This window comes from Prunus avium, chromosome 4 (assembly GCF_965620075.1).
Source record: "Prunus avium chromosome 4, drPruAviu1.hap1.1, whole genome shotgun sequence".
NCBI lineage: Eukaryota > Viridiplantae > Streptophyta > Magnoliopsida > Rosales > Rosaceae > Prunus > Prunus avium.
In genome coordinates this window covers 9,518,265-9,531,666 of record NC_142287.1, presented here as the reverse complement: position 1 = coordinate 9,531,666, position 13,402 = coordinate 9,518,265, and the positions used below count along the sequence as shown (strand labels likewise).

General features: G+C 43.2%; 1 protein-coding gene and 1 long non-coding RNA gene across 2 annotated transcripts; both read right to left on the bottom strand.

Annotated features, from left to right (window-relative positions):
* Window positions 1–3,180: 3,180 nt before the first annotated feature.
* On the bottom strand, window positions 3,181–5,731 carry LOC110750041 (uncharacterized). The gene is made up of 3 exons (XR_015835466.1): window positions 5,466–5,731; window positions 4,513–4,576; window positions 3,181–3,384 (listed from the first exon to the last, which is right to left on the bottom strand). It is a non-coding gene; the product is annotated as an uncharacterized LOC110750041 (long non-coding RNA).
* A 324-nt stretch (window positions 5,732–6,055) lies between these two features.
* LOC148294753 (uncharacterized) lies at window positions 6,056–7,530 on the bottom strand. The gene is made up of 3 exons (XM_088251854.1): window positions 7,207–7,530; window positions 6,465–6,752; window positions 6,056–6,343 (listed from the first exon to the last, which is right to left on the bottom strand). The coding sequence occupies exons 1-3, from the start codon at window positions 7,528–7,530 to the stop codon at window positions 6,056–6,058; spliced, it is 900 nt and encodes a 299-aa protein (XP_088107980.1).
* Between the last annotated feature and the right edge of the window lie 5,872 nt (window positions 7,531–13,402).

Sequence of the window (13,402 nt, the reverse complement as noted above, 5' to 3'; positions counted from 1 at the left end):
AGGATATCAGCTACCATATTTACTCTCCCTGGGTGATGCTCGATAATTCCCTCATAGTCTTTCATAACTCTAGCCATCTCCTTTGCCTCAAGTTCAGTTCCCTCTGGGTGAACAGATACTTCAACTCTTAAGATCCTTAAATGTCTAGCACGTTTCCCCATAAAGATAGTGTCGTCAAAACTTCAGAGCAAACACTACCGTTTCCCCATTTGGTGAGTTTTGAGTGAACTCCAATCGCTAGAAGTATGGAATTCACCAACCACTCCAATTTGGAACGAACTGTCGTTGAACTTGAATTGTCCAATTTCTCACACCAATTGATTTCGGATCGATCCCAAAACTTGGGCAACATCATAATATGGTGGGAGGAGTCATTTGGTGAGTTTTGAGTGAAATTCAATCGCTTGGAGTATGGAATACACCAACCACTCCAATTAGGAACGAACTGCCGTTGAACTTGAATTGTCCAATTTGGAACACCTATTGATTTCGGATCGAGCCCCAAACTTGGGCAACATCATAATATGGTGGGAGGAGTCATTTGGTGAGTTTTAAGTGAAATCCAATCGCTAGAAGTATGGAATATACCAACCACTCCAATTAGGAACGAACCGCCGTTGAACTTGAATTGTCCAATTTTGAACACCTGCTGACTTCGGATCGAGCCCAAAACTTGGGCAACAACATAATGTGGTGGGAGGAGTCATTTGGTGAGTTTTGAGTGAAATCCAATCGCTAGAAGTATGGAATACACGTTTTGAGTGAAAACTCTCTTCACACTCATCTGACCATTCCAATTGACGCATTTTCTTGTCAAACGAGTGAGAGTTGTCGCTATAGTAGAGAAACCCTCCACAAAGCGACGAAAGTAACCTGTTAACCCCAGGAAACTCCATATCTCAGTAACATTGGTTGGTCGTGGCCAATACACTACTGCCTCAACTTTCTAGAGATCCACAAAAATACCTTCTGCAGAAAACACGTGCCCCAAGAAGCTCACTCTGTCCAACCAAAACTGACACTTGCTGAACTTGGCACACAACTATTTCTGCCTCAAAGTCTTCAGCACACCTTCCAAGTGTATATGTGCGCTTTTTGACTTGTGGAGTATACCAAGATATGGTCTATGAACACAATCACAAAGTGATCCAAGCAACGTCGGAACACTCTGTTCATGAGATCCATAAACGCAGCTAGCGCTTTGGTAAATCCAAATAGCATCACCAGGAACTCATAGTGCCCAAACCTTGTCCGAAAAGCTATCTTAGGCACAACTTCCTCTCTGATCGGTAACTAATGATATTTAGATATCAGATCAATCTTAGCAATTACCTTGGCACCCTTCAGCTGATCAAACAAATCATCTATTCGTGGTAACGGATACCAATTCTTTACTGTGACCTTATTCAACTGCCTGTAGTCACTACACAATCTCATGGTGCCATCCTTCTACCCAACACTAAAACTGGAGCACCCCATGGAGAGAAACTGGGTTGGATGAAACCCTTATCCACCAGCTCCTGTAACTAAGTCTTTAACTCCCTTTCCTCTGCTGGTGCCATTCTGTACGGCGCCTGAGAAATGGGATTCGTACCCGGAACGAGCTCAATAGTGAACTTAATCTCCCTGTGAGGTGGTAAACCTTGAGATCCTCTGAAAGCACATCTGGCTATTCCTGTACCACTGGAATATCCTCCAACCTCAATCCATTATCCCGGGTATCGATAATGTGCACCAAGTATCCTGAACATCCTTTCCTGAGCAACTGTCTTGCCATCATAGCTGAAATGAGGCAAGATGAAAGGACTCAGTGTTCACCTAAACGTCCCCTCAGGTCTTCCGAGACTACGGAACATGATCTCTTTCCGAAAACAACCTACAGAGGCATAGTGTTTGGCTAACCAATCCATCCCCAAAATGACATCTAAGTCCACTATCTCCAGGGAAAATTAGATTTGCCTCCAGGAATACGTTTCTCAGCACCTCTAGCTGCACCACTTCCAGAGCGGTTCCCAGAACTACCACTCTGGTTTGATACTCCATTAGAACAACTCCAGGTCGAAAACCTTCATAACTGCGGCCACTAGATGATCCAGAACTAAAACTGCCCCCCCTTGGATGACCCCTGACAGGGACCACCCATCTCAAACTATCGCCTACGGAAATCACCCCGTGCTCGGACCATCATCTGGCTGCTTCCAATCAGTGAGGCAGACAAGACCAAATCTCCAAAATTGGTCAGCCACTGGTTAATCTTAATGTCTCGAATGGAAGCCTTCAACCTTTTTGTAAACAGTTGACACTTCTTCCTTTCAATATCTACCAATGGAGTACAATACTTAGATAACTCGTGAAACTTCTGTTCGTACTCCATTACCGTCATCCCACTCTGTTTTAGCTGCAGAAACTCTTCCATCTGCATACTCTGATATGCGAGTGGATAGAACTACACAACAAACTCTGCTCTGAAATCCAACCATTTAATGGTTGTTGGGTTCAGATATCTCCTCCTGATTGATTCTCACAAATATCTAACATTTCTGGCCAAAAAGAAAGTGGCCAGGGTCACCCTGTGATCCTGTGGAACGGCCAACACCTCCATAATCCACTCTATCCACTATATCCACTCCTCAGCTACTGGTGGGTCACCATCGCCCTCAAAATCAGTGACCCCTAACCTTTTAACCTGATTTACGTAGCTCGGAGAAGAATCTCCGGATGGCCCAGTTCTGGATAGGGCCTGAGTCAACGACTCCAACAAATGACTGTTCTACCGGTTCGAGTACCGGTGCAAAAATAGAAAATTCCTCTAGCTCGGGCGAGGGATTCTATTCCTGAAGTCGGGACAATTGTCTAGCCCCTGTCCTAGTGCCACCACGCTTAGGGCCCATAATCCTGTCAAAAGAAGTGACATTCCTTAAAACCGAGATGCACCTATAGTGCGGAGTCTACAGGAAGTTAACCTAATGCTCTGATACCAAGTTGACAGGACCCGACCCAAATTCCACTTTGGAATCCGAGCCGGACCCTGTTTGTGTCCGACACCTGGCAAGTGCCGGGCACAAGTGACCTAATTGCCCTTTCCAGTCAACTTTCAACATAAAACTGGGGTTTGACTTCTGCCAAAAAATTAGCAGAGTCTCCCCTGCAATTAGACCAATCCCAAACTTACACCTATCAGACATGCATATAAAATAATATACACCAACTGCCAGCATACAAAAATTTACATACTAACAGTTAGACAAGTGTTCTAGGGCAATATCAGAGCTCTACACAGATTAGGTTACAAGTATAAAATAATTAAACAAAACCCTACTTTGTCAAGGAGGCTGGCGGAAGATGAACTCGGCCCGATGGTGGCTCATTGTGCACGCTTACTGCCTGGGGGCGCAAAACATTAAAAGGGTGAGTGGACCAAAAACAAAGCGTTAGAAAATAGTATTAGAACATACTAACCCCTCTGTAAAAACAGTTATAAAACTATATCATTTTCTTATTTATACTCGTACTAAAATCAATGCATTTCTATTTATATCTAAGAGCCAATCATACACTTAATCAAACATTAAGTCTTATATAAATATACGTACAGAAATCAATGCAAGCGTGTATATATATATATATATATATAAACAATCACACACTTGATTAAAACGTTAAATCCTTGAAAGCATTGAAATCAACTTTTAAATCTACCACCTAGGTGTACCCATTTAGTAATCCGTCAATTCCTTATAATCCGTCAATTCCTTTAATTTCCGTCAATTCCTTTATAATCCGTCAATTCCATTCTCGTGCCACCGGAGTGACACGTCCTAGCAGACCTCGGGAAACACAAAGTCAACCCAAGCCGCAATCCTAGCAGAATTCAGGGGACACTTGGTCGGCCTGATCCGCAATCCTAGCAGAATTCAGGGGACACTTAGTCGGCCTGATCCGCAATCCTAGCAGAATTCAGGGGACACTTGGTCGGCCTGATCCGCAATCCTAGCAGAATTCAGGGGACACTTGGTCGGCCTGATCCGCATTCCTCACACCCACGGTTTGGGCGTTCCCGAAAATCGTGGGGCGGTGTCTAGCATGCTGACTTACCCGAAGGCAACTGGATGTCCGTCGACATCAGTATAACCGAAGGCAACATAATTTTATTCCGAAGGCAACTTTATTTCCGAGGCAACATTTATTATACTGAAGGCAACCTTGGGTACCTATGGTGGCTTAAAATAAATGTATATATATATATATATATATAATTCTTGAAAAAGATTAAAGTTTATAAAACTACTTATAAAACTATTCCTTAAATCCTGCTGCCATTTAATCTGATAATACCTCAGTTCTAACTTTCCAAATCCCTTTTTAAATGTTCCACTAGGCAGCACATAAATAAACAGAAATATTTAAATCTATCAAGTCATGCTAGGAAAGCTGTATTCAGTAAAACTTATTCAAGATCAAATAATGAAATTAAAATGCATAAAACGTTTATAAAACAAACAGTCCACTCACAGATACTCTGAGCTAGCTGGACCCTTTGAAGGTCCCTCCTGCGGGTCACCTGGTGCCCGGGTGCCTGTATAACCATCATAATATTTTATTAAAAACTCTGCTCAGTAATATAATATTAAATTAAAAACCCTGACCCCCGGCTCCTAAAAATGCGTGCATCACTTTAAAGGTCATTCCTATGTCCACACTCACTTTCCTCTCAGTGGACACGATTTAAAAGTACCTAGGGACTCAAAAGCGATAAAATCCCCAAAAGTCAACTCGGGACCCCGTGGGGTCCACGACCTCAGAATTTCGATCCGATCGTTCCTAGAGGTTCCAATAGGCCTAGGACACATGTCCCAAGAGTTTGGTCTCGATCGGATGGTCGGATTGCTCACAATTGTACGATCGGACTAATGAATGATTTTCCGTAAACCTAGTCCTAGGGTTGGCTTTTTCGGAGTATCCGGGACTCCGATTGACGATCCGTCGAATCCTACACGATCATTAAAATACCTAGATCAACATCCTCCAGTTTGGCTATGATCCAACGGTCCGAACGTATTGAACCCGAAAAATGCACACTATGCGAGATCCGTTCGGGGTTCAAACGTTATCCGAATTGAGATCCGCGAAAACCTGCGCGCTCGTGAGGACACGAGGATCGTTCTGGGACCAAGAATGGGCCCTGCTACCTGGCCCACGCGCCGGCCGCGCGTGGGTGTGCCTAACAATTTCCGGCGACCGGAAAATCTCTAAACCGCCGGCCCAAACTCCTAGTCTAGGTAAAACACCAAATTTGCAACCACTTTTGTTCTTGGACTAAGGCCAAAAAGTGACCGGAAGTGACTGATTCCGGCATCCTAAGCTCGGCAGAAACTTAACTTGAAAATTAACCTCTTAATCCTCAAAATCTCTCCAATCCTACCCAACCATCAGCTAGAGCATGAGAATCAGTCGAAAAACCATACCTAATTCGTCCGATTTGGTGGCCGGAGGAGGGAGTTTGAGGGATTTGAAAATCGGAGAAAATCTGCCGCGATTTTCTGGTTCTCTCCAGCGATTCGTGGCGGCAGGCGGCGGGGGAGGACGTCGAGCAAGGAGGCTGGGGAGTCGCCAGTCTGATCTGGGCTGGCCGGCGTCGCTGGTGGTGGCTGGGAGGAGGGGTGATGTCGGCTGGAAAACCAGAGGGGGGAAGATGTCGCGAGGAAGAAGAGAGAGTGAGGAGAGAGAAAGGGAGGGTCTGATTTTAAAATATGATTTTTTTTTCCAAAATTTCAATTTTGCCCTTTTTCGTATTTTGATCGTATTATCTTCAATACGACTCGGAATTGAGCCCATTACGTGTCTACGGACTCGTTTTGTCGTGCTCTATGCAATGGTACAAGTGGATTTTCCAAATTCTTTCTCGATCAAAAAGTCAACTTAAAACCTAATAAATTATTCCGAGGGTAGTTTAGTCTTTTCCTTCATTAAATTAATAGTTAAATAATAATTAAGGTTTGGGTTGTTACAATCTACCCCCCTTATGAAAATTTCGTCCTCGAAATTTACGTACCTGTCACTCGAAGAGGTAAGTATACTGAGCCAGCACCTGTTCTTCAGGTCCCCAAGTGGCCTCTTCCACATCGTGACTCCTCCACAAGACCTTCACTAGTGGAATCTCTCTAGATCGAAGCAGTTGCATCTTCCGATCCATAATCTGAACAGGCTGCTCCACATAACTTAAATCATCCTTCCACTTTATGGGTTGTTCTTCCAAGACATGGGATGGGTCTGAAATATACTTTCGGAGCATGGATACGTGAAATACGTCATGTAGACGGGAAAGATCTGCTGGAAGTCCAGTCTGTAAGCTACTGGGCCCACACGCTAAACATTCTCATATAGCCCAACATAGTGATGGCTTAGTTTTCCTCGTTTCCCAAATCTCACTATGCCTTTCCAAGGCGACAATTTCAAAAAAATACCCAGTCACCAACCTCAAACTGAAGATCTTTCCTCCTGTTATTTGCATGACTCTTTTGTCTTTCTTGGGCCACCTTGAGCATTTCTCTAATTGTTTCTACATGTTTCATTGTCCTTTCAACATCCCCAGATACCCGTAACTTGTGCTCGCCCACTTCATCCCAATACAAAGGCGTTCTACAATGTTTCCCGTACAAGGCATCAAATGGTGACATTCCTATACTCTCCTGAAAACTGTTATTATAGACAAACTCCATGAGTGGCAATTTCTCATCCCAGTTACCCCGAAACTGCAATGCACAAGCTCTCAACATTTTTTCTAAAGTCTGAATCATCCTTTTAGACTGACCATCTGTCTGGGGGTGGAACGCAGTTCCGAACTGCAGCTGGGTCTCAAATGCCTCCTGTAACTTCATCCAAAAACGGGACGTGAACCGAGGACCTCTATCGGAAATAATGGATACTGATGCTCCATGGAGTCTCACTATCTCATCAATAAAAATCTTGGCCAACTTATTCAAGGTATAGTTTGCTCTCATCGGCAGAAAGTGAGCTGACTTAGTGAGTCGATCCACAATTACTCATATTCCATCATCCTTGTCCTTTGTTCGAGGAAGTTTGAACACAAAATTCATAGTAATGTGCTCCCATTTCCACTCGGGAATCGAAAGTGGTTGCAACAATCCGAATGGTTTCTGCCACTCTGCCTTGACTGGCCGACAAATTAAACACCTACCGACGTACTCTGCAATCTGTTTCTTCCAGAAAGGCCACCAATAATGCTCTCAGAGTACGATACATCTTGGTGTGGCCAAGGTACATGGCAAAGGCCGAGCAATGGGCCTCCTCAAGAATTTCCCTTTTTAAGGTCTCATCCTCAGGAACATACAATCTTGTTCCTACCATCAAAGTCCTATCATTCCTTACTGAGTAATATGTCCTGGTGCCATTCTCAACCTCTAATCTCAGTATACGAACTAGTGGATCTTGAGACTGAGCTTTACTTAATCGCTCCACTAGCACTGGTTTCACATTGAGAGTAGCTAACAGTGCTCCTTGATCATCCATACCTAGCCCAACTCTCAATTTCCTCCTTTCCACCAACTATGGCAGACACCTCCCTCGAAAATGAGGTACCGATCCCGAGAACTTCCTGCTGAGGATATCAGCTACCATATTTACTCTCCCTGGGTGATGCTCGATAATTCCCTCATAGTCTTTCATAACTCTAGCCATCTCCTTTGCCTCAAGTTCAGTTCCCTCTGGGTGAACAGATACTTCAACTCTTAAGATCCTTAAATGTCTAGCACGTTTCCCCATAAAGATAGTGTCGTCAAAACTTCAGAGCAAACACTACCGTTTCCCCATTTGGTGAGTTTTGAGTGAACTCCAATCGCTAGAAGTATGGAATTCACCAACCACTCCAATTTGGAACGAACTGTCGTTGAACTTGAATTGTCCAATTTCTCACACCAATTGATTTCGGATCGATCCCAAAACTTGGGCAACATCATAATATGGTGGGAGGAGTCATTTGGTGAGTTTTGAGTGAAATTCAATCGCTTGGAGTATGGAATACACCAACCACTCCAATTAGGAACGAACTGCCGTTGAACTTGAATTGTCCAATTTGGAACACCTATTGATTTCGGATCGAGCCCCAAACTTGGGCAACATCATAATATGGTGGGAGGAGTCATTTGGTGAGTTTTAAGTGAAATCCAATCGCTAGAAGTATGGAATATACCAACCACTCCAATTAGGAACGAACCGCCGTTGAACTTGAATTGTCCAATTTTGAACACCTGCTGACTTCGGATCGAGCCCAAAACTTGGGCAACAACATAATGTGGTGGGAGGAGTCATTTGGTGAGTTTTGAGTGAAATCCAATCGCTAGAAGTATGGAATACACCAACCACTCCAATTAGGAACGAACTGCCGTTGAACTTGAATTGTCCAATTTGGAACACCTATTGATTTCGGATCGAGCACAAAACTTGGGCAACAACATAATATGGTGGGAGGAGTCATTTGGTGAGTTTTGAGTGAAATTCAATCGCTAGAAGTATGGAATACACCAACCACTCCAATTAGGAACGAACTGCCGTTGAACTTGAATTGTCCAATTTGGAACACCTATTGATTTCGGATGGAGCCCAAAACTTGGGCAGCAACATAATATGGTGGGAGGAGTCATTTGGTGAGTTTTGAGTGAAATCCAATCGCTAGAAGTATGGAATACACCAACCACTCCAATTAGGAACGAACTGCCGTTGAACTTGAATTGTCCAATTTGGAACACATATTGATTTCGGATTGAGCCCAAAACTTGGGCAACATCACAATATGGTTTGAGGAGTCATTTGGTGAGTTTTGAGTAAAATCCAATCGCTAGAAGGGTGGAATACACCAACCACTCCAATTAGGAACGAACTGCCGTTGAAATTGAATTGTCCAATTTCTCACCCCTATTGGTTTCGGATCGAGCCCAAAACTTGGGCAACATCATAATATGGTGGGAGGAGTCATTTGGTGAGTTTTGAGTGAAATCCAATCGCTAGAAGTTTGGAATACACCAACCACTCCAGTTAGGAACGTATTGCCGTTGAACTTGAATTGTCCAATTTGGAACACCTATTGTTTTCGAATCGAGCCCAAAATTTGGGCAACATCATAATATGGTGGGAGGAGTCATTTGGTGAGTTTTGAGTGAAATCCAGTCGGTAGAAGTATGGAATACACCAACCACTCCAATTAGGAACGAACTGCCGTTGGACTTGAATTTTCCAATTTGGAACACGTATTGATTTCGGATCGAGACCCAAACTTGGGCAACATCGTAATATGGTGGGAGGAGTCATTTGGTGAGTTTTGACTGAAATCCAATAGCAAGAAGTATGGAATACACCAACCACTCCAATTAGGAACGAACTGCCATTGAACTTGGATTGTCCAATTTCTCACACCTATTGATTTGGGATCGGGCCCAAAACTTGGGCAACATCATAATATGGTGGGAGGAGTCATTGGGTGAGTTATGATTGAAATCCAATCGCTAGAAGTATGGAATACACCAACCACTCCAATTAGGAACGAATTGCCGTTGAACTTGAATTGTCCAATTTCTCACACCTATTGATTTCGGATCGAGCCCCAAACTTGGGCAACGTCATAATATGGTGGTAGGAGTCATTTGTTGAGTTTTGAGTGAAATCCAGTGGGTAGAAGTATGGAATACACCAACCACTCCAATTAGGAACGAACTGCCGTTGAACTTGAACTGTGCAATTTCTCACACCTATTGATTTCGGATCGAACCCCAAACTTGTGCAACATCATAATATGGTGGGAGGAGTCATTTGGTGAGTTTTGAGTGAAATCCAATCTCTAGAAGTATGGAATACACCAACCACTCCAATTAGGAACGAACTGCCACTGAACTTGAATTGTCCAATTTGGAACACCTATTGATTTCGGATCGAGCCCAAAATTTCGGCAACATCATAATATGGTGGGAGGAGTCATTTGGTGAGTTTTGAGTGAAATCCAATCCATAGAAGTATGGAATACACCAACCACTCCCATTAGGAACGAACTGCCGTTGAACTTGAATTGTGCAATTTCTCACACCTATTGATTTCGGATCGAACCCCAAACTTGGGCAACATGATAATATGGTGGGAGGAGTCATTTGGTGAGTTTTGAGTGAAATCCAATCGCTAGAAGTATGAAATGCACCAACCACTCCAATTAGGAACGAACTGCCGTTCAGTTTGAATTGTCCAATTTTTGACACCTATTGATTTCGGATCGAGCCCAAAACTTGGGCAACATCATAATATGGTTTGAGGAGTCATTTGGTGAGTTTTGAGTGAAATCCAATCGCTAGAAGTATGGAATACACCAACCACTCCAATTCGGAACGAACTGACGTTGATCTTGAATTGTCCAATTTGGAACACCTATTGATTTCGGATCGAGCCCAAAACTTGGGCAACAACATAATATGGTGGGAGGAGTCATTTGGTGAGTTTTGAGTGAAATCCAATCGCTAGAAGTATGGAATACACCAACCACTCCAGTTAGGAACGAACTGCCGTTGAACTTGAATTGTCCAATTTGGAACACCTATTGATTTCGGATCGAGCCGAAAACTTGGGCAACATCATAATATGGTGGGAGGAGTCACTTGGTGAGTTTTGAGTGAAATCCAATCTCTAGAAGTATGGAATACACCAACCACTCCAATTAGGAATGAACTGCCGTTGAACTTGAATTGTCCAATTTGGAACACCTATTGATTTCGGATCGAGCCGAAAACTTGGGCAACATCGTAATATGGTGGGAGGAGTCATTTGGTGAGTTTTAAGTGAAATCCAATCGCTAGAAGTATGGAATACACCAACCACTCCAATTAGGAACGAACCGCCGTTGAACTTGAATTGTCCAGTTTCTCACACCTACTGACTTCGGATCGAGCCCAAAACTTGGGCAACAACATAATGTGGTGGGAGGAGTCATTTGGTGAGTTTTGAGTGAAATCCAATCGCGAGAAGTATGGAATACGCCAACCACTCCAATTAGGAACGAACTGCCGTTGAACTTGAATTGTCCAATTTGGAACACCTATTGATTTCGGATCGAGCCAAAAACTTGGGCAACATCGTAATATGGTGGGAGGAGTCATTTGGTGAGTTTTAAGTGAAATCCAATCGCTAGAAGTATGGAATACACCAACCACTCCAATTAGGAACGAACCGCCGTTGAACTTGAATTGTCCAATTTGGAACACGTATTGATTTCGGGTCGAGCCCAAAACTTGGGCAACAACATAATGTGGTGGGAGGAGTCATTTGGTGAGTTTTGAGTGAAATCCAATCGCTAGAAGTATGGAATACACCAACCACTCCAATTAGGAACGAACTGCCGTTGAACTTGAATTGTCCAATTTCTCACACCTATTGATTTCGGATCGAGCCCAAAACTTGGGCAACATCATAATATGGTGGGAGGAGTCATTTGGTGAGTTTTGAGTGAAATCCAATCGCTAGAAGTATGGAATACACCAACCACTCCAAATAGGAACGAACCGCCGTTGAACTTGAATTGTCCAATTTGGAACACCTATTGATTTCGGATCGAGCCGAAAACTTGGGCAACATCATAATATGGTGGGAGGAGTCACTTGGTGAGTTTTGAGTGAAATCCAATCTCTAGAAGTATGGAATACACCAACCACTCCAATTAGGAATGAACTGCCGTTGAACTTGAATTGTCCAATTTGGAACACCTATTGACTTCGGATCAAGCCCAAAACTTGGGCAACATCATAATATGGTGGGAGGAGTCACTTGGTGAGTTTTGAGTGAAATCCAATCTCTAGAAGTATGGAATACACCAACCACTCCAATTAGGAATGAACTGCCGTTGAACTTGAATTGTCCAATTTCTCATACCTATTGACTGCGAATCGAGCCCAAAACCTGGGCAACAACATAATATGGTGGGAGGAGTCATTTGGGGAGTTTTGAGTGAAATCCAATCACTAGAAGTATGGAATACACCAACCACTCCAATTAGGACCGAACTGTCGTTGAACTTGAATTGTCCAATTTCTCACACATATTGATTTCGGATGGAACCCCAAACTTGTGCAACATCATAATATGGTGGGAGGAGTCATTTGGTGAGTTATGAGTGAAATCCAATCGTTAGAAGTATGGAATACACCAACCACCCCAATTAGGAACGAACTGCCATTGAACTTGAATTGTCCAATTTGGAACACCTATTGATTTCGGATCGAGCCCAAAACTTAGGCAACATCATAATATGGCGGGAGGAGTCATTTGGTGAGTTTTGAGTGAAATCCAATCGCTAGAAGTATGGAATACACCAACCACTCCAATTAGGAACGAACTGCCGTTGAACTTGAATTGTCCAATTTGGAACACCTATTGATTTCGGATCGAGCCCAAAACTTGGGCAACATCATAATATGGTGGGAGGAGTCATTGGTGAGTTTTGAGTGAAATCCAATCGCTAGAAGTATGGAATACACCAACCACTCCAATTAGGAACGAACTGCCGTTGAACTTGAATTGTCCAATTTGGAACACCTATTGATTTCGGATCGAGCCCAAAACTTGGGAAACATCACAATATGGTGGGAGGAGTCATTTGGTGAGTTTTGAGTGAAATCCAATCGCTAGAAGTATGGAATACACCAACCACTCCAAATAGGAACGAACTGCCGTTGAACTTGAATTGTCCAATTTGGAACACCTATTGATTTCGGATCGAGACCATAACTTGGGCAACATGATAATATGGTGGGAGGAGACATTTGGTGAGTTTTGAGTGAAATCCAATCGCTAGAAGTATAGAATACACCAACCACTACAATTTTTAACGAACTGCCGTTGATCTTGAATTGTCCAATTTCTCACACCTATTGATTTCGGATCGAGCCACAAACTTGGGCAACATCATAATATGGAGGGAGGAGTCATTTGGTGAGTTTTGAGTGAAATCCAATCGCTAGAAGTATGGAATACACCAACCACTCCAATTAGGAACGAACCGCCGTTGAACTTGAATTGTCCAATTTGGAACACGTATTGATTTCGGGTCGAGCCCAAAACTTGGGCAACAACATAATGTGGTGGGAGGAGTCATTTGGTGAGTTTTGAGTGAAATCCAATCGCTAGAAGTATGGAATACACCAACCACTCCAATTAGGAACGAACTGCCGTTGAACTTGAATTGTCCAATTTCTCACACCTATTGATTTCGGATCGAGCCCAAAACTTGGGCAACATCATAATATGGTGGGAGGAGTCATTTGGTGAGTTTTGAGTGAAATCCAATCGCTAGAAGTATGGAATACACCAACCACTCCAAATAGGAACGAACCGCCGTTGAACTTGAATTGTCCAA

Coding starts and splice junctions, on each gene's coding strand:
- LOC148294753 (XM_088251854.1), bottom strand. CDS start 7,530: ATGGATGATCAAGGAGCACTGTTAGCTACTCTCAATGTGAAACCAGTG. Junction 6,753..7,206: donor TGGAAGAAACAGATTGCAGA/GTACGTCGGTAG, acceptor TGTGCATTGCAG/TTTCGGGGTAACTGGGATGA. Junction 6,344..6,464: donor AGTTTGAGGTTGGTGACTGG/GTATTTTTTTGA, acceptor AGTAGCTTACAG/ACTGGACTTCCAGCAGATCT.